The sequence below is a fragment of the Pelophylax lessonae genome, assembly GCF_965119305.1.
Source record: "Pelophylax lessonae genome assembly, chromosome: 2".
In the NCBI taxonomy this organism is placed as follows: domain Eukaryota; kingdom Metazoa; phylum Chordata; class Amphibia; order Anura; family Ranidae; genus Pelophylax; species Pelophylax lessonae.
The window spans coordinates 569,787,689-569,809,980 of NC_138769.1; the positions used below are offsets into that span (position 1 = coordinate 569,787,689).

Here is a 22,292-nt window from a genome sequence, read left to right on the forward strand (position 1 = left end):
TTTGTATGGACTGTGGATTCAATTGTGTTAGCGCTGCACCAATCCCATTCTATATTGCTATTTAGATCTGGTATTTCTGATTCTAGATCAGGTGCTGGCTGCTTTCATTTGGTCTGTTGACTTTTTATTCATGTATGTTTTTATCTTTACCTTTTAGCGCAGCAATATCCCCATTTTTATTTACAAATATAATTGGCTCTTTGAGGGCGAGCATAATGCTGATGCGGCCCGCGATGAAATTGAGTTTCACACCCCTGCTTTAAAGGATAGGTTCACCTTTCTGTTATGCCCATGTTCAGGGTGTAACATGTAACATGTTACAAACGGACCTGCCCCCGCTCCCCGATCTGACAGCTAGCGAGGATCTTCTCCCTCCTCGCTAGCTGTCACAATTTAGAAAAAAAAAGTGGCTTGAAGATTCAAAGAACTACCATGGCGCTGTTCTGTGGTAGTTCATTCATTCTTCCTGTCAGCATGTATCGTTTTCCTCGTACGAGGTACGAGCAAGCTGATACACTGACAAATCTGCTGGAGACCTGCATGGCATCAGCGAGCAGTTAATCAATGGTGCAATGCTTTACAGGCTCCTGCAACAAAAATTAAAGTGATTGTAAAGTCTTGTTTTTTTTTTTAAGTTAAAAATAACAAACATGTTATACTTACCTGCCCTGTGAAGTGGTTTTGCACAGAGCATCCCGGATCCTCCTCTTCTAGGATCCCTCTTCCGTGCTTCTGGCCCCTCCATCCTATTGATTGCCCCCACAGCAAGCAGCTTGCTATGGGGGCACCCGACTCGAGCCACAGCTCCCTGTGTCAATTCAATGACTGGCTTTGATTGACAGCAGCGGGAGCCAATGGTGCCATGCTGCTGTCTCAGACAATGAGGAGGGGAGTACCAGGCATCCGAGACATTTGTTGGGGCTCAGGTAAGTATTAGAGGGGCTCAGGTAAGTATTAGAGGGGCTGAGGGGGGCTGCTGCACACAGAAGGCTTTTTATCCTAATGCATTAGGATAAAAAACATTCTGACTTTACAACCACTTTAATAAATGCACATTTTTTTTTACCTGAAAAAAATGTGCATTTATTAATAAATACGTTTGTTCGTAAATATGCTGTTTACAGTGAAAGGGAAGTTGCACTTTTGTTAATTTTCCCCAAAGAATAGTGAATGTGGTGACATTTCCCAATCATGTTCAAGGATATTAACAAAAAAACACAATTTTCCTTGCACATAACTGGATGCTATAAATCAGCAAAGCTTTACTACATTCACTAAGCTCTCAGGGAAATTCCCTTGCAAACAGCCTGCTTGCCTTTAGTAAATCACCCCCTCTGTCCCCTAAAAGCATGTACATTGAGTGTGAATAAACTGTGTTTTGCTGTAAATTGGGTGTGCTATATTTAGACTGATTCCAAAAATAAAAAATTTGCACTATGGCCACTGTCTTTAAAAGGTCTGTTTTAGCACTTTACATTTACTTACCTGTTGTACAGTACCTATTCTATACCCTATATATACATTCTTTGTGGCAATACAGTAAACCCCCCTCCATTGCGGGGGTTACGTTCCGGACCCAGCCGCGAAAAGTGAAATTCCGCGAAATAGAAAAACCCTATTAAAATGCATTGTAGGCATGTTTTTTTTACTGTCACTGTACGTGCAGAAGCATTTTAAGGTCTTTAAACACACTTTAAAACAATAGAAACTCATTTAAACACATAAAAGATACTGAGAGACATAGCAAGAGCTATGGAAAACACAAAAATATTTCATTTTTAATGATTTATATAGTAAAATAACATTACAAAAAAAACCGCGAATTACCGGGACCGCAAAAACTGAACCGCGATGGAGCGGGGGATTACTGTATTTTATTTTTACTTATTATTTATAGTTTTGGCATTGCCCAGACCCCCTACTGTCTCTACTGCCTTCCACCCACTGAACTCCACTATTTTATCAATTCTGTTCGATAAACTGTCAACTGGTGTGGCACGAGCCTTGTGTGCCTGCGTTAGACTACTATTTTGGAGTTGGCAACCCCAGTGCATAGGCCATGGTTGCAATCGGTCAGGACTTGACTGGAAGTGATTCGTCTTCAAGTTATTTACAGTCATACAGCATGTAAGACAGACCGGTCTGGGGGAAAAATCAGAACGTTGACCCAATTCTTTCTTTATTTAATTGTTATGCCATTGCATAATACCTGATACTTACAAGTATTTGTGTGTTTGATTGCTCGTGTATTTCATGTGTATCCACTTGGCGACTGTGCTATAGCTGAATGACGGCTACAGTGCGGCCGACTTGTTCTGGGGCGCCATCATACGATGGCATGCCGTGATCGTGCAGGCGGCATGATCTGTGATTGCAGTGTCCAGAGGATATTGCTGATTACAGATTGATGTAAGGAACGAATCAGCGGCTTTTTACCACATGATCAGCTGTGTCCAATCACAGCTGATCACGGATGTAAACCGAAGCTGGTCATTGGCTCTCAGGCTGTCAGCGTGAGGAAGAGAGGAGAAGAGAGCTGATGACCGGCTTCTGCAAAAGGGACATGTACACTGATAACAGCAGATTTAGTGCTACAGGGAGGCCACACTGCGCAGGATCATATATAAATATGTGATCCTGCATTTCCGGGTATCAGGTGCAAGTGTGCACCACCAGTGGCTCCCTCCCGCTGTGATTTTACACAGCAGGGGCTAATCAGTGGGTCCCTCGGACCCAATGTCCGCCGACATCCGCTGATCGTTCGGTACACAGACAGAACGGCAGTCTGACTAAACAACTGTAAACTAACTGTAAACAAGGCAGATTGCCGCTCTGTCAGTGGAGAAGGCATGAATCCTGTGTTTCTGTAAAGCAGGGGACATGGATCCATGCCTTCCACTAGTAAAAGCATCTCCCACACTACACTAAAAAACTAGCTGGGCACACAGTTAACCCTTTGATCGCCCTTGATGTTAACCCCTTCCCAGCCAGTGTCATAAGTACAGTGGCAGTACATATTTTTAGCACTGATCACTGTATTAGTGTCACTGGTTTCCAAAAAAGTATCAAAAGTGGCAGTTCCGTGTCCAATTTGTCTGCTGCAATATCGCAGTCTCGCTATATGTCGTTGATTGCCGCCATTACTAGTCAAAAAAATAAAAATTCCAATATATATATATATATACTATAGTTTAGACTGTATAACTTTTAAGTATACGCTTATTGGATTTTTTTTTACCAATAATATGTAGAAGAATACATATTGGCCTAAATTTTTTCTTATTGGATATGTTTTATAGCAGAAAGTAAAAAATATTATTATTTTTTTTTCCCAATTGTCGGTCGTTCTTTGATTATAGCGCAAAAAAAAAAAAAAAAAAATAGAAACGCAGAGGTGTTCAAATACCACCAAAAGAAAGCTCTATTTGTGGGAAAAAAAGACATACATTTTATTGGGGTACAAAGTTCCATTACTGCGCAATTGTCAGTTAAAGTAATGCAGTGACGTATCGCAAACAATAGCCTGGTCATAAAGGGGGGTACATTTTCCAAAGGTCAAGTGGTTATGTTGGCTTAACTCTAAATAGGCTATCCCCTCTTCAGTTCATCATAAATGCTTCTGCCAGACTCATCCACCTTACATACCGCTCAGCGTCTGCTCCCCCTCTCTGCCAATCCCTGCATTGGCTCCCATTCACCCAACAAATTAAATTCAAAATACTAACAATAACTAAAATTAACTTACAAAGCCATCCACAACTCGGCCCCCAGCTACATCACTAGCCTAGTCTCAAAATACCAACCAAATCGTCCTCTCCATTCCTCACAAGACCTCCTGCTCTCTAGCTCCCTTGTCACCTCCTCCCATACTCGCCTACAGGACTTCTCCTGAACTTCTCCCATCCTTTGGAATTCCCTACCCCAATCTTTTTGACTATCTCCAACTCTATTTACTTTTAGGCGGTCCCTGAAAACTTTTCCCTTCAGAGAAGCCTATCCTGCCCCCACCTAACAACTGTTCTTGTATTCTCTTCATCAGCTTATCCCCCCACAGTTAATACCTTTTGTATCACTTGACCCTCCTTCTTAGATTGTAAGCTCTAACAAGCAGGGCCCTCTGATTCCTCTTGTATTGAATTGTATTGTAACTGTAATGTCTGCCCAAACATTGTAAAGCGCTGCGCAACCTGTTGGCGCTATATAAATCCTGTACAATAATAATAATTTCATTACCAAATCTGCCCACATCCCAGTATCTCCAGTGTGCATACTCGACTTAATTATTTAATTATTATTTCCTTTTTTTATACGCACTGTGTCATTTAAACAAAATTACTGTTAAAGAATCACTCACTTGCCCAGGCATAGCCTACTGGAGTTGTGGCCGGGCATGCATCTTTGCATGAGGGTACTTGCGTGGTGCATGATACGTGCTGTGCTTGGCATCCACAGTGATGTCAAATGGCTATTTAAAGATCATTCAGCACTTCCCAGATACTTTGCTATGTGTTGTTTATCTGTTCCTATGTCTTACCTGTGACCAGTAGATGTGGTGATACAGACCCAACTTAAGTTTTTGACCTGCTTTCTGATAACACTTCTGATTGTTGCCAGAACCTCTAATCTTTTATTAGTGACCTTAACTTGCAATCACAACCTACCTCCCTCTGCTCTATTGTACTGCACTGCCTGCAGTATAGTACACCTTACCAGCCTTGGCTACTGACTAGATCCTGTCTCTGCCTGCTGTTCCTGACAAAAGTGTATTTCTCTAGTAAGCTGGGATAACATTTCAGAGCTCAAAGTAAACTGTAACTAAAGCCAAAACAAACTTTTTTTTAATTTTATGTAGAGTAGGTGAGGATTAAAACTTCTCCCAAGTTTTTTTTTTTTTGCTGTTGGTATCCCTTAACCGCTTCCATACAGAGCAGTTAGACCCCCTTCCTGCCCAGACCAATTTTCAGCTTTCAGCTCTCTCACACTTTGAATGACAATTGCTCAGTCATGCTACACTGTAACCAAACAAAATTTTTATCATTTTTTTCACACAAATAGAGCTTTCTTTTGGTGGTATTTGATCACAACTGGGGGTTTTTTTTTTCGTGATATAAGCAAAAAAAGAGCAAAAATTTTGCAAAAAAAACACTTTTTTTTAGTTTCTATTATAAAATTTTGCAAAAAATTAATTTTTCTTCATACATTTGGGCCAAAATTTATACTGCTACATGTCTCTGGTAAAATTAACCCAAATTAGTGTATATTATTTAGTCTGTGTGAAAGTTATTGAGTCTAGAAGCTATGGTACCAATTACTGAAAATTGATCACACCAGATGTACTGATGGCCTATCTCCTTTCTTGAGGCCCTGAAATGTCAGGACAGTACAAATACCCCCCAAATGACCCCTTTTTGTAAAGTAGACAGTCCAAGGTATTTAGTAAGAGGCATGGTGAGTTTTTTGAAGTTATAATTTTTTCCCACAATTCTTGGGAAAATGAAGAAAACATTTTTTTTCCTTTTTTTTTCCCAAAACGTTGTCAATTTATAAGCTATTTCTAACACATAGCATGTACACAGCAAAAATGACACCCCAAAATTCATTCTGCTACTCCTTCTGAGTATGGTGATACCACATGTGTGAGACTTTTACACAGCCTGGCCACAAAAAGAGACTCCACGTCCAAGTAGCACCATAAGGCGTTTTAGGAGCATAAATACACATAAAACTTTCTTACTACCTATCACACTTTTCAAGGCCCTAGAGCAACAATACAATGGAAAAGTCCACAAAATTACCCCATTTTGGAAAGCAAACACTCCAACGTATATTCTATGAGGCATTATGGGTCCTTTGAACATGTCATTTTTTTCCACAAGTTTTTGGAAAATGTGGGAAAAAAATAAAAACTTTTTTTTTTACACAAAGTTGTCAATTTATAGGATATTCCTAACACATAGCATGTACATCGCAAAAATGACACCCCAAAATACATTCTGCCACTCCTCCTGAGTATGGCAATACCACATGTGTGAGACTTTTTCACAGCCTAGCCATATAGAGGGGCCTAAACATCCAAGGAGCATCATCATGCATCCTAGCCACTTGCCTAGGTCTATTTTTGACATTTGGTGTTTACAAGCTAAAATCAGTTGTTTTTGCTAGAAAACTACTTAGAACCCCAAAACATTATATATTTTTTTTTAGCAGAGACCCTAGAGAATAAAATGGAGATTATTGCAATATTTTTTATCACACCGTATTTGCGCAGCGGTCTTCCAAACGCAATTTTTTGGGAAAAAAATCACTTTTTTTAATTAAAAAATAAGAAACCAGTAAAGTTAGCCCAATTGTTTTCCATAATGTGAAAGATAATGTTACGCCGAGTAAATAGATACCCAACATGTCATGCTTCAAAATTGCGCACGCTCACAGAATGGTGACAAATTTTGGTACTTAAAAATCCCCATAGGCGACATTTTAAAAATTTCTACAGGTTGCTATCTTAGAGTTACAGAGGAGGTCTAGGGCTCAAATTATTGCTCTTGCTCTAACGATCGCGACGATACCTCACATGTGTAGTTTGAACACTGTTTACATATGTGGGCGGGGTTTCCGTATGCGTTCGCTTCTGCGTGCGAGCTCGCGGGGACACGGCGCTTTAATTTTTTTTTTTTTTTTTTTTACTATTTATTTTATTTATTATTTTTTATTTTTACACAGTTTTTTTTTAAAAAAAAAAATTGATCATTTTTATTTCTATTGCAAGAAATGTAAACATTACTTGTAATAGAAAAAGGCACGACAGGACCTCTTTTTTGTGAGATCTGGGGTCAAAAAGTCCTCAGATCTCACAAGTACACTAAAAGATAGAAAAAAAAAAAAAAAAATTAAAAAAAAATTAAATAAAATGAAAAAAAAAAAAGGGACCTTTAAACTGGTTGCTAGGCAACGACGTTTGCCGTAGCTCCGGTCCTCCAAGACCATAGAGTCGAGTGAGGGCAAGCTTGCCCTCACTCGACATCCTGTCTGTGAGGATCTGGGACCGGATCGTTTTCCCCGCTGCCGGCGGGTCCGGTAAGCGGGGAAAAGGACCAGAATGCAGCGGGAGGGGGGGGGGGCACCTCTTCCGCCACCCCGGAAGGGTGATCCCGCGGCGAATCTGCCGCTGGGACCACCCTTATCGGAAAGCCAACCGTCCACCGTTTAAAAAAATACCAGGGTTATGGCAGCTATCTGCTGCCATAACACCGGTATTTAGGTTTAAACGGACGACGTATGTTAACCTTTTTGGACTTAGACATGGTGGCTGTATGAAGGGTGACAGGTACTCGGGTACTTTGCTGGGCAGGTGACAGGTACTCTGGTACTGATGAGCAAGTGGCAGGTACTCGAGTACTCCGATAGGCAGGTGACAGGTACTCGGGTACTCTTATGGGCAGGTGACAGGCAGGTGATAGGTACTGATGAGTAGTACTGATACTGATAGGTGATACTGATACTGTACTGATGGGTACGGATGATCAGTACTGATACTAATAGGTGATAGGTACTGATGGGTACTGATGAGTACTGATGAGTAGTGATGGGTAATGATGAGCAGGTGGCAAGTACTCGGGTACTTCAGGTGTCAGGTACTCTGATGAGCAGGTGGAAGGTACTCGGGTACTCTGTTGGGTAGGTGACAGGTACTCGGGTACTCCGATGACGGGTACTCAAAGTACCAGAGTACCTGTCAGCAGAGTACCTGAGTACCTGTCATCAGAGTACCCGAGTACCTGTCATCAGAGTACCCGAGTACCTGTCATCAGAGTACCCGAGTACCTGTCATCAGAGTACCCGAGTACCTGTCATCAGAGTACCCGAGTACTTGTCATCAGAGTACCCGAGTACCTGTCATCAGAGTACCCGAGTACCTGTCACCAGCCCATCAGAGTACCTGTCACCAGAGTACCCGAGTACCTGTCATCAGAGTACCCGAGTACCCATCATCAGAGTACCCGAGTACCTGTCATCAGAGTACCCGAGTACCTGTCACCAGCCCATCAGAGTACCTGTCATCAGAGTACCCGAGTACCTGTCATCAGAGTACCCGAGTACCCATCATCAGAGTACCCGAGTACCTGTCACCAGCCCATCAGAGTACCTGTCATCAGCCCATCAGAGTACCCGAGTACCTGTCATCTGAGTACCTGATGGGCTGGTGACAGGTACTCGGGTACTTTGATGGGCTAGTGACAGGTGCTCTTTATTGGGGGGGGGCAATCAGTGTGTTTAGGGTGCACTATGATTGGTAACTAGCTGTTACCACAATCTCCTCCTCACACAGGATCAGTGTGTGAGGAGGAGAACACGGTGACAGCTAGTTACCGTGTTCTCTGATGACATTTGTGACCGGCTGTGATTGGACACAGCCGGTCACGTGGTAAAGAGCCAATTTCATTGGCTCTTTACCTAGATCGGGGATGGGCTCTGTCCGAGGGACGAGCCTCGTCCCCGATCGCCGCGCTGCGCGCCCCCGGGGGCGCGCATTAAGGAAGGAACGAGCGGCTCGCGCTGGAGCCGCTCATGTGATCGGCTGTGATTGACACAGCCGATCACGTGGTAAACAGCCAATTTCATTGGCTATTTACCTTGATCGGGGTTGGGCTCAGTCCGAGGGACGAGCCTCACCCCCGATCGCCGCGCTGCGCGCCCCCGGGGGCGCGCGGTAGCGGGGAGATCCGGGCGCCGTCATATGACGTCGGCCCGGATCGAGAAAGGATTTGTGCCGACGTCATTTTACATGACGCGGTACGGAAGGGGTTAAGGGAGTTTTCCATCTTTTCCTGTCCCATAGCTACTGCAAAAAGTGAGAGCACATTTCTACAAAGTAATTTAAATCTCCTCGTAGACAGTTGTCACCAGAACTGCCATCACGATTATAAGTCCCCTTTCACACATACGGTCCATTTGTCAGTTTTTCATCCATCCATTGATGGATGAAAAACAGACATCAGTGCATCTCTATGTAAAAACGAATGATCATCCGTTAACATCCGTTTTCATCTGCTTCCGTCAATGTCCGTTTTGTGGAACAGATGAATGCCCTATTTTTCATCCGTCAAAAAAAACAATCGGACGAAAAATGGATGTAAACGGACAAACGGTCGGTTTTTCATTCGTTTTTGCATTGGTAGTGGATAAAAAAAACGGATGAAAAATGGATGAAAAACAGATGAAAAATGGATGAAAAAGGACAAAAAACGGATGGAAAAGGATGAAAACGGATGAAAAAGGGATGAAAAATGGATGAAAAACGGATAAAAAACTGATACATTTTGACTGAACTGATGAACTGAACGGACCGTATATGTGAAAGGGGCCTAAGATTTATCATCTTTTCCTGTTGATGTACAACTCAAAATTTGTAATTTTCTCTTTAAAGAGCTTGTAAACCCACATATTTTTTTTTTTCTTCACCCTGAAAGAGAAACAAATAATGAGCTAGTATGCATCGCATACTAGCTCATTATGAAATACTTACCTTAGAACGAGCCCCCGCTGTGCCGCCCGCTTACCTCTATGACGGGCGACATGTCCAGTCGCCCGTCTTCCGGGATCGCGGCATCCGGCCATCTGATTGGCCCGGAGCCGCGGTGACATCACTCGCACACACGCGTGGGAGCCGACGGTCACGGCACAGGACTCTGAAGGAACGGCACGAGCGGCCGTTCCTTCAGAGCGCATGCACCAGTGATGTCACTGGCTGCATGTAAGGTAAATATCTCTTAAACGGTACAAGTTTAGGAGATATTTACAATACCTACAGGTAAGCCTTATCATAGGCTTACCTATAGGTACAACTTGCAGAGGAGGGTTTACTTCCTCTTTAAGTGACGATGATCACCAGGACAAATTGAGAGGGCTATTTAATCTAAAAAGGACACAGACAGCAATAAAAAAGTAACAGGTGTTCTAATCCCATACCATTCCATCGAATTTTGAAAAAAGCTTTGGCTTTAGATTTTTATTATTGTTAAAAATATGTACTGTAGTAAAGAATCTGAAAAATACAACAAAAGGAAAACAGGGTTTCTGGGATCTTTACTGACCCCTAAGTAAACACATTTGGCTATAACACAAATGCAGGACTCTGATGTTGGGAAGAACTGGTGGCACATGGCAAAGGGAGACAAAGACTGAGCATAAGTGAAAAAATTAATGGAATATTTTACAGATCAGAGAAACAATTGGAATGCCAAAATCCATGAGGTCACATATATACTGACAGGACAAATTGACTGATCTTAACATATAACATACAAATAATATTTTAAGGGTTAGCCTAAGCATTTAAAAAAAAACACATTTTTATAATTGTCGCACAGAATGTACCTGCTTTTTATGCTAGATACAACTTTTCAAATGAGTATGTACATAGAAATGACATGTAAAATGCAACAATGAGCTCCATTCACAAAGCAGTATTCTCCTCTTTAAAATTTGCTCTAAAATAGCTCATAGCGTTTTTCCAAAATGTTTTTGCAATTCACAAAAAAATGCTACTAAAATACCTCATGCTGTATTTCATCGAAACATGCAGTATTTATCTCATGAAAACATACAATATTTTATCTCATGCAATATCCAGTGGGATGGATACAGTGGAGAAGAATTAAAACCCCTGTCAGTTTGTATTGCTAATAAATTGGTGGAATGATTTAAACCGTAGAAATGGGCCAAGTCACTTAGTCAGTTTGCTGCCTGCAGCATATGTATTAATAAAAAAGAAAAAAGGTGACTGGAATACCAATCAAAAGGAAGCTGCTTTCTCGACACATGTGGCCTATCAAAAACAAGTTCAATAAGGTAAATACAAAATATCTTTTAAAAAGTCAAATATTGAATGAAAATTATATAAAAAATTACACACATATTTAAAATACCCTTCTTCCACCAATAAAAAATAGAACTTTGTCCTTTTTATTGGTGGAAGAAGGGTATTTATATGTGTGTCATTTTTTTATACCATTTTTTCCCAGGTAACCTCTGGAGGAACCCTAGGGTTCCATGGAACCCTGATTGAGAAAGCCTGCATTAAAGTCATTTTTGCTGTGATATATGCTATATCTTTGTGACAGGTCTGTGTTTTCTTGTTAGAGAATAGCCATTATCATTCTCTGATGTTCTTGAATGTGTGACACTGGTATCCATCTGTCAAACCTTCAAATTGATGACCTGCCTTTCCTAACAGCTCAAGTTCCACAGCTTTGTAAGAATACTCCTCTATTCAGAACCCCATTCTGTCTTGCAAATATGTAGGCCAAAGATATCTCTAAAAATAATTGTGAATAAGTAAAGTATTTCCACTACACATGACATATGTTTTAACAAGGGATTAGACCTTAAACGCTTAAGTCAATCAACCCCAATGATTTATATTTTTCCATATTTAGTTCTCTACGTGTTACTGTTGAGAGAACTGAAAAAGGCAGACACTACTCAAAATTGGATACTATATCTTTACAATCCTTAAATACTGCATGCCTGGACCACTACTTAGTTACCACATGAATTTATTTATTTATTTCCTTTGTGAATTGACTTTAACCCCTTTCTTTAATGTGGTACAGGCATACCCCGTTTTAAGTACACTCACTTTACGTACACTCGCGAGTACGGACACCGCCTGGTCAGCTTGGCATGGCACTACTCCCGGTTTTTAACATTGGCCTCTATGGGAAATCTTGGTCAGCTTGACATGGCACTGCTCCCAAACCATAAGTGACAGGGATACCAAACTTAGGGAGCACTGAGAGGGGACCCAGGACTACAACATATACTTATATATTTGTGGCTGGCCAGCTTGCCTAGGTAATCTACCATGTTATAGTCCTGGATCCCCTTAACATGCTCCCCAAGCTTGGTGTCCTTGTCACTTATGGTTTGGGAGCAGTGCCATGTCAAGCTGACCAAGATTTCCTATGGAACTAGTGTATTTACATGCATTGAGAAGTGAAAAAAGGTATTGCTTCACTTTAAGTACCTTTTCGTTTTACATACACGCTCTGGTCCCGTTGTGTACTTAAAAGTGGGGTATGCCTGTATTTACTGTCAGTTTTGAGCATTTTGTGGCAAATACAGCAAAACAGTATAGTGAATTGAGAGTTGCAGGATCACATGCAATATTTAGGGAAAATGTGTCTGGACACCTACATAATGTATGGGAGATGCTTTTGTGAATATAGCCCATGGTTTCTAGTAAATAAACAAGTAATGTTGTACATGTCCAGCTGACCTGGAAATCTTGTAACATTTTGGCAGCTTTACAGACATTTTTGGATATGCTCAACTGCTGTATGATTCAGGTTATATTACCTTTTGTAGAGCTGACAGATCTTGACCTTGTCCATGGAATTTTAGGTTTTCTAGTGCAACCTTAAAGCTTTGTTGTGCCACTAAAGTCTGCTTCATTTTGTGCTGCAACTTGTTACAACGATATTGAAACATCATTTCTTCCTGCTTAGCCTGAAAATTTGCAGACAAACGTGGATACTGGAAAACAAAAAACAAAAGGATCACAGAGCCTGCTTGAATCGTATGGATAATCAATTATTTTACCATACAGTCTGAGCTAAAAAGTAGACACTGATATTTTAATGTCAGAAGTCATGGTGAGATGGTGGTATATTGAGTGGTAATAGGAATGCCTTTTAATTGAGAACATGTTCATCTGGGCTTCTTCCAATACTGGCTACATGTATGAAGACCTAGGAACTTAATCATGTGATGTAATGTAAGTATTTAGGAATTCTGTTACTTAATACATCAATCCATTCATCCTTGAAAGTCTGTTAAAGGATAAATCCATGAAATCTATTTCAGAAGATTACTGAGAGGTTGTAAATTACAGATACTACCATTACTTCTTTCATGACTTTGGTAGAGTGGTAGGAATATGTGAAAGGTGTAGGTAAGTAAAGGAAGACAGAGGAAATGTGAGCGAAGGTTAGGGATAAGGGTGGGGGAAAGGAGGGGAGGAGAGGAGTTCAGCCAGGGGGATGTAGCCATGATGAGGAATGTTGATTTCAAAGATGTAATAGAGTGTGATCAAACCCTGTTAGTAGAAGGTATTCTATCCAAGGGACCACTGCACCTTGCATGAGTATCGGTGAGTATAGCTGTGAGCTTTTCATTGATCATTGTGCCTATGAATCACTCTTTGACGTCCCCATATTTTTGAGTGGGCTGGTATCAGGAATAGCCAATTGTCTGCCTTGTAGCCAAAAAGATATAGGTGATTCTCTTATTCAACAATGTTTCCCAAGGTTTCTGTCATGGCAACATTGGAGTATGGATCAGGCAAGATTATATACTGAGATTCATACCTATCTTGGCTTGTCCCCACCAGATGTGGAGCATAGAGCCTTGGGAAGGACAGCCTCAAAAGCAGCGAGGGGAAAGTGTAGAAGTATATTTAGAGCTTCTATCAGTGGTCAAACACCAGAGTTCTCTAAGGCTACATGAATTAGAGTGCAGACTGCGAGTCAATCCTTTTCGCCAACATCAGTACCTGACCTCACAAATGCGCTCCTGGAAGCATGGTCAAGCATTCCCATAGACACACTCCTAAACCTTGTGGACAGCCTTCCCAGAAGAGTTGAAGCTGGTATAGCTGCAAAGGGTGGGCCAACTCAATATTGAACCCTAGACTAAGACTGGAATGCTATTAAAGTTTATGCATGTTTAAAGGCACCCATTCTCCTCTACTCCCCTCCTGAAGACTCCTGGGGTGTATGATATTATTTGGCTAGGCAAGAAACCAGGAAGTAGCTGAAGAAATGTAATAGTAAAAGTTTAACCACTTGCCGACCGCTCACATTGAGTGTACTGCGGCAAAGTGGCTCGATTCCGTCCAGCGACGTAGACCTACGTCGCTGGACTCCTCCCCTTGTGGGTGGCACACGGAGGCTTGCTCCCACTGTATTCAGACACAGGGGGAGTCGGGCCAGGGGAGGAGAGGTGGTGATCACCGCCGCTCTTCCCCGATCGCCGGGGATCGAGTGAGGAAATCTGCCCGCTTGTGTAAACAAAGCGGGCGGATCTCCTATGTGACAGGCAGGGACAGATTACAGGATTCAGCATATCTGAACCTGCGATCTGTACCTGTGTCCCACAATCCCCTCCCCCCACACACGTCAGTAAGCACCAGGCATACATTTAACGCCTTGATCACCAATAAAGTTAACCCCTTCCCTGCCAGTGTCATTATTACAGTAACAGTGCATATTTATAGCACTGATTACTGTAGTAATGTCACTGGTCCCCCCAAAAGTGTCAAAAATGTTAGTCAAGGGTCCGTTCTGTCTGCCGCAATGTCGCAGTCCTGCAAAAAAAATCGCAGATCACCACCATTACTTGTTAAAAAAAAAACAATAAAAATGACATAAATTACATAAATCTTTCCCGTAGTTAGTAGCTGCGATAACTTTTGCGCAAACCAATCAAAATACGCTTATTGCGATTTTTTTTTTACCAAACATATGTAGCAGAAAAAAAATTGGCCTAAAATGTTAAAAAATTTAGATTTTTACATTTTTTGGGGGGGGAATTTCATATAAAAAATTGTGAAAAATATTGTTATTTTTTCAAGATTGTCGCTCTTTTTTTGTTTATAGCGCAAAAAGTAAAAATCGCACAGGTGATCAAATACCACCAAAAGAAAGCTCTATTTGTGGGGAAAAAAAATAAATAAATCGAATTTGGGTACAGTGTTGCACAACCGCGCAATTGTCTGTTAAAGTAACACACAGCCGAATCGCAAAATATGGCCTGGTCAGGAATGGGGTAAAATCTTCCAGTCTTAAAGCGGTTAAAAATACGCTCATTTAGAATTTTTTTGTCAAAGACATGTAGCTAAATACATTTTGGCTTAAATATTTGAAAAAAATGAATATATTGGATATTTTTTAACTGTCAAAGTAAAAAAATACTGTTATTTTTTCAAAATTGTCGCTATTTTTTATTAATATCGCAAAAAATGAAAAGCGCAGAGGTGATCAAATACCACCAAAAGAAAGCTCTGTTTGTGGGGAAAAAAAGGACGTAAATTTTGTTTGCATACGGCGTTGCATGACCACGCAATTGTCAGTTAAAGTGGCACAATGCCAAGTTGCAAAAAGTGGCCTGGACGTAAAGCAGGAAAATCCTCCGGTCCTAAAGTGGTTAAAACAAGTAACTATGATCTACTTTCCTATCTATTACCTAATGCTAGCAGCATGAGAATTAAAAATTGCCAATGTTGATTGGGAGAAACCAGAAAGTGGCTAATCACACAAAGATTAGTCATTTAAAATTGCTTTTTTTAATGAAAGTCCAGCCATTCAAACTTGTATGTTTGTAAATACTGTAATAGGGAGGGAAGGTCAACACTGCAGTTAATCATCTTCCCCCAATCAAGCATACTGGGCCAGGAAATGACAGCAGGGTCACTGAGGTGCTGAAAAACCAACAAATGTTCCCTTGTGACACTTTAATTCTCTCTAACATCTGTAGGAAATAGCATTCTTCACGGCTTCCTATAATTGAGTCACAATCACACCAGACCACACCACAACTCAGTTCATTATTGTCCTGTGGGGCCCTGCCAATTGGAAAATAGTTGCAGAAAGCACATAGGCAGAGTGTGTGACACTTGAGTACCTAATTTGGGCAGAGAAAACGTTTTTTAAAGCTTTCTTTGGATTTTGGCATTCCCAGATTGGGCTCCATAGTTTGGATATTTCAAAGTGCTTTGGGAAGGAAGAGATCTCCAACCCGGTGTCCCGGTCTAGCTGAAGACCAGTGAGTGTGTGCTCAGGTGTGCACAGCCCTTAGGCCTCATGCACAATGGTTTCTTGTAAATGTTGTTTACCCTGACAGGGGAGAAACAGCATTATAAGCTCACCTAAGCTGCATTTTTTCTAAAGAGTTTATCAGAGTTTTACAGATTTTGGAGTTTGTGAGTTTATTTATTTCATTGGCCAGAATTTTAAATTATTCTGGCCATTGAAATAGATAAACACTGAAGTGCTACGCGTGCCTAGAATTTGTGCTAATTTATGAGCTTTTAAGGGCATTTATGAGCGTTTTTCAGCGCTCAGAGTTTTTAGTGGTCAGAAGAACTGCTCTGGAACACTATTATATGCAGCCTATAAACTCCCATGCTTATAAACTGCTAAAAACGTCAATTGACACATAGGATAACATAGAGGGGAGTTTAAGGGCAGTTAAAAACAACGCCCAAACTCACAAAAACGTGAGTTTAACAGCAGCAGTGTGCATGAGGCCTTATAATGATAGCTCAGGGCTACCACCAGGAGACAGGGGTGGGCTCCAGCCTAGGGCCTGGAAAGTCTCAAAATTGGAGTCAAGAGGACCCTGTCCAGGGGACAAACAGCTGCGGGGCCACATGTGTGCATGTCCAGGTCTGTCCAGTGTGGCAGGCAGGTGCTTTGTCCTGACACATAGGATAACATAGAGGGGAGTTTAAGGGCAGTTAAAAACAACGCCCAAACTCACAAAAACGTGAGTTTAACAGCAGCAGTGTGCATGAGGCCTTATAATGATAGCTCAGGGCTACCACCAGGAGACAGGGGTGGGCTCCAGCCTAGGGCCTGGAAAGTCTCAAAATTGGAGTCAAGAGGACCCTGTCCAGGGGACAAACAGCTGCGGGGCCACATGTGTGCATGTCCAGGTCTGTCCAGTGTGGCAGGCAGGTGCTTTGTCCTGACACATAGGATAACATAGAGGGGAGTTTAAGGGCAGTTAAAAACAACGCCCAAACTCACAAAAACGTGAGTTTAACAGCAGCAGTATGCATGAGGCCTTATAATGATAGCTCAGGGCTACCGCCAGGAGACAGGGGTGGGCTCCAGCCTAGGGCCTGGAGGTCTCAAAATTGGAGTCAAGAGGGCCCTGTCCAGGGGACAAACAGCTGTGGGGCCAGCATGTGTGCATGTCCAGGTCTGTCCAGTGTGGCAGGCAGGTGCTTTGTCCTGCTGCATATCTGAGAAAGACATTGTGGGTCATTGTGGTGTGCTGTGGAACAGCGGTACTGCACGGGAGCAGCATGTGTGACCAAGATTTCAGCCAAGTGTCTGTTCTAGAATATGTGTCAAATCCCTGCGTAGAAAAACCTGATGTAATAAATATTAGGCTCGGTTCACACTGGCGCGACCTGAAAGCCGTGCAGCTTACAGTGCAACTTTGCCAGACAACTTTGGTGCGACTTCGGCACGACTTTGACGCAGCTCCAGGGAATTCCTGTGTAATCTTCCTGTAATGTCGGATCCAAATCACATCAATTAAGATGAGGATCCACTTGGAGGCAACCTTCAATAAAGTCTATGGGCACAAGTCAGAAAGAAGTTGCCTTGAAATAGTACAGGATTATTTTCTAAAGTCAGAGCGAATTAAATAGTGCTATTTAGGACAGCTCTCATTGACTAAAACGGGATTTTGCATGTCACGCAACTTGGGATCTCAGAAGTCCGATCCTAAGTCGTGGCAGTGTGAACAGAGCCTTACTTTTCCTCATTTAATAAAAGTGGCCTGGCAAACCCTTAAACCACAGTTCAGACTGTCTTGAGTCCTTGAAATTGCTGCTACCTCTGAGCTGAATTTCCAACTAAATCATAATACATATACCCCCTGTGCAGGGTATATGTACAGTATGACAAGCTTAAATATCTTCTAGAATGTATGAGAACACATTATACATCTTCTTGAAATTTGTGTGCTCTAGTTGTATTTTCCTTTAGCAATAATTATGTAAACTATGATGAAAGGCAAGAAAACCTCACACTTGTGTAGACACTAAACCTGAATAGGAAGATTTAAAAAACATATGCAAAGATCTTTTTCTTTTTCTCGGCAGATTTATTTCTGGCTCTTGAAACATTTTTTTTTGTTTCAGAATTGATCATTTTATTTATGTCTGACATCATTGCTAATTCCATTCACCATTATTACAAATCGTTTTTTATAAGCATCATTCCAGTGATGTTAACTGGAAGTACAGCCCTGCCTAATATTTCTCTAAGCCTGCTTATGGACTTAAATGTCTATCTAGGTGATCCCAATGTTTTCCCACATCATCTGGAAGATATCAGACCTCCAGAATGTTTTGGATGTGTACCAGCATTTTCTCCCAGTTCCCATTTGTCTATTTTCCTGCAGCACGTCTTACTTCATGGAAAGAAATTTCCCTTCATTCTTCTATGACTTGCTGACATTTATGAGCTTTAGCTTTGTGAGGATAGTTTTATCACTGTATTTGTATGTACTAAACAATGTGTGCATTTACAGCATATACAATGGATAACTCGGTAAAACAAAGGGTATGATAATGCACATCCAAATCACAACATCTGTGCACAAGGGGCTATTTACATAAATAAGGGTGCTGAAACCATAGATTGGGTTTCCTCAAGAAAAAATCCAGGAATAATAAAGTCAAAATAAATAAGAGGCAAAATTCCCAAGTTTCATAATTTTATAAAATGAAGCATCATATAAAGACATAACAGTAAATTGTAGTAGGTGGAATTCACTTGAGAAATGGATTTTTACTCCAAAACGTCAGGGTTTCCACCTCCACCTGATCCTGAGTGTCTGCATATTAATGTGTGTTGATGTTTGTTAATTACTATACTTTACCTTGGCTCTCCTCCTTGTTCTAATAAAAATGTATATGACGCGTGTAGTTGAAAGTTTGCCATTGTCTAGATCGGTGGTGTCCAACCTGCTGTCCACAGGCCGCATGTGGCCCAAGACAGCTATGAATGCGGCCCAACACAAATTCATAAATGTACTTTAAAAATGTTAATGTGAAGGTGATATCCCCGTTATTCTTTCTGATATCCTTATCTTTTATTACCTTCAAATGGCTCACACAGGTATCTACTTTCACTTAATTGGGGTATCTTCACTTTTCATTCTCACTTTTTTCTTACCATTTTGTATATTTTTTCAGCACATGGTTTCCAGCCCTGGCACGTTTGGTTCTTTTTCCCCTTTACTTTTAACTTTTTTTTTTATTGCTCCTTACATATCGCCTTCACTATGTCCACTATGTCCTTCCCTTATCTCACTATCTGCTTCTAAGAGCTTGGTTCTTCATGTGCACACATTTTGGGTCTTTTCTTTTGGAATTGTGGCATATATTCCTCAGCCTATACTATTTCTATTTCACTGCTCATTCATCCTTCACTTACACGCTTATCGCACATTTATTATTAATTTTATTTTTTAGATTTATATGGGTTGGAATTTACCCAAAGTTATTATACTATAGATTACACTCTGCACTAGACCTGCCCCCCGGATGTCCCCTTGACTTGGATGTGTCTTTTTGCCACAGCCCCGGGTGAAGCTTGTGTCTGCCGCCCCTTCACCCTTCTTTTTAGGTGCTGGTAATTCATTTAATAATAGTTATATTTTCCAATTTTTTTTTTTTTGATCCATTCATTATTTTTATACATGTTTACATTTATTTCGATTTTTAGATCTCTTTGCATTATACTCTTTAAGAAGCAGACAGGGTTCCGTGAAACGCGTCAGTAGCCAAGTGGCTTTATTCATCATGTCTATATAATATAATGTATTTATTTCTTATATATATTATTTTGCAATTATATTATGTATTTACTGTATCTATCATGAATTTTTATGTCAGTTCTCAAATACATATATGTTTTTACTTCATCCAGGAATTTTTTTTTTTTTTTTGCATTTATCTTCGCTGTATTGTTCTATTTCTCTAACCAACTTGTTAACGTATGTACTCTATATATCTACTTTGGTAAAGTGGTTGGCCTCACTCAAAGTCCCATGACCTCCTTTTATATATTTTTTTGTATACTTTATATGATGCTTCCTTTCATAAATATATGAATATTAAAAGGTTAGCTGTTTGGAGTGATGACCGTTATTTATTTAGAGTATATATAATGGATACCAGCATGTATACATAAGTCCCTAACATATTTAAACGTTTGCAATAATATAAGAGTTTGGAGCTAAAGGAAACTGAAGATAAATGGCATACCTGCTTTAAAACGACATCCATTTCTGCTTTACAAAGGGCCTTGAAAAACAGTATTGTGCTGTTTGGGTCATGCTGTGACATTCTCTGTATGCACAAGAAAAATGTGTTAAAAAAAAAAAAAAAACCCTGTAGCCAATCATATTTTCTTCAGAAAGAAGGATAGTTTTAAACACCAATGAAAATAATGGTGTTGTAAATAATGGTCAACAGTTGCAAATAATAGTCAATAGTAACTGAAAAGATATCAATCTTTTTATTGCACAGAAAGTAGAGAATAAAATAATCTTCAGAATAAAAACTAGAAACCTCATGCAAAAGAAGTAGAACCAAGACAATAGCATTAAGACCCTGTTCACACTGGGGCGACCTGTCAGGCAACCTGGTCGTCTGACAAGTCACCGTGGGTCGCCTGCCATAGAGCAGCACAGGACCTGTTCTAATAGGAGCGACACAAGTGGCTCTGACTTAGAAAAAGGGTCCTGAGCTTCTTTGGGGCGACCTGAAGCGACCTGCATTGACTTCAATGATATGAAGTCTGTGCTGGCCGCTCCGAGGTCGCGGTGCGAGCTGTGCACCGCGACTTCACAGGTCGCCGCGGCAAGTCGGGTTGCCCCCAGTGTGAATTAATGTGCTTATAGTGAAGAAAACATAGTAACAGCAGACACCAAAGTACAAGCAGTACTATGCTCTCTTACCTTCCAATTGGTCCTACTGCTCGCAGGCAGTAGGCCAATTGGAAGGTAAGAAAGCATTAAAAAGCAAGCTATTATGTTCAGGAGACAACGGGTTTGATTTACTAAAGGAAACTATACTGTGCACTTTGCAAGTGCAGTTGTACCCTGCAAGGGAATTTGCTCCAGAGCTTAGTAATGAGGAGAAGCTTCATTTTGCAAGAAATACCCAACCACATGCAAATTATTTTTTTTTCTTGCACATGATTGGATGATAGATGTCATCAGAGCTTTGCCTCATTTACTAAGCTCTGGGGCTAATTCCCTTGCAGAGTGCAAATGCATTTGCAAAGTGTACAGTCTATTTGCCTTTATTAAATCAACCCCAATGTGTGGCACATTTATAAGAATCAAAAGCTTCAAATTGATAGGTGTACACAAGTCTTGACTAGGTCTATCAAAATAAATGCCAACAGAAATGCTTTTAGAAGTAGAAAATAGGCTAAATTGACAAAGTTAACACACCAGGATAAGAATGTATTTCCCAAACAAAAGTGACAGCGGTTTCTAGAAATTACAGCCACATGCCAAAAACAAAGGTCCTTATTTTTATCTTAAAGCGGTTGTAACCCACCACAAAAAATAAATGAAAGTCTATTAAATCTTCAAAACTTTCCATGTCTTTGATTTTTTTTAGTCTAATTAGATTTTTGCTGAACATACCTGCTGCTCCCCTAGTAAGTGTTCCTCCTGGTTAAAGGCGGCAACAATCTGCAGGCTCATCTAGCGTTTGTAGTTTTGCCACCGCAATGGAATCGGTGTTCACACCCATGCGATCCGATTCCTGCCTGAATTCACAGATCACACTGGGATCTGCGAACCAATCTGGGGGGTGTCATTAACTTTATTTTAAAACCCACAGCGGTTGGCAGAGGGCAGTGAGAACTGCCTGTGGGGGAGATGCGATGGGGAACCCACACTAGAATCTGGCTGGTTTCCGCATCGTAGTAGTGTGAACCCAGAATGTTTTTTTTTTCCAATTCTTTGATTCAGCTGTCCTTTTAATTACTCAAAAACAAAAATACTAGAGCGCTAAAAAACCACCAGCATATGGGGAGTAGATGGTTAATAAGAACAACAGGGAGGGGGAGGGAAGAAGGCAGGACAAAGAATAATAATCAACATGGGAAAAAAATACCATAAAATAAAGTGATGAGTAGTCCTGAATGGAGATCTCCACAGGCACTGAGCAGCTCTCCACAGATGAAGAGGAGATTCTGGATAGACAAAAAAAGAAAAAGAAGAGCGCTCTAAGCGCAGACAGTCATTTATTAATAACAAGGCAAAAGTCGTAACAACTCACTGGACGTTAATGACAGTAGGGCTGTAACACTTCAACGATCATAGGACAATCCTCTGGGGGGTGTCATCCATTCACATGTAGCAGTCTATGGCTGGAGCACCTGAAGAAAGAGCGCGCAGGGCCATTGATGACCCGGCGCATGCTCAGAAACGCGTCGTGCATGCCGTGCATAGCTCACATACCTCACATT

At 40.9% G+C, this 22,292-nt stretch overlaps 1 protein-coding gene across 1 annotated transcript in view; it reads right to left on the minus strand.

Annotated features, from left to right (window-relative positions):
- STAT6 (signal transducer and activator of transcription 6) overlaps nucleotides 1-22,292 on the minus strand; it is a 357,207-nt gene that overhangs the window by 96,331 nt on the left and 238,584 nt on the right. Inside the window, exons 5-6 of the mRNA XM_082248146.1 lie at nucleotides 20,069-20,152; nucleotides 12,358-12,534 (exon numbers count right to left, since the gene is read on the minus strand). Of these exons, the coding sequence (XP_082104272.1) occupies nucleotides 12,358-12,534; nucleotides 20,069-20,152 (261 nt within the window). The remainder of the gene's footprint in view (nucleotides 1-12,357; nucleotides 12,535-20,068; nucleotides 20,153-22,292) is intronic.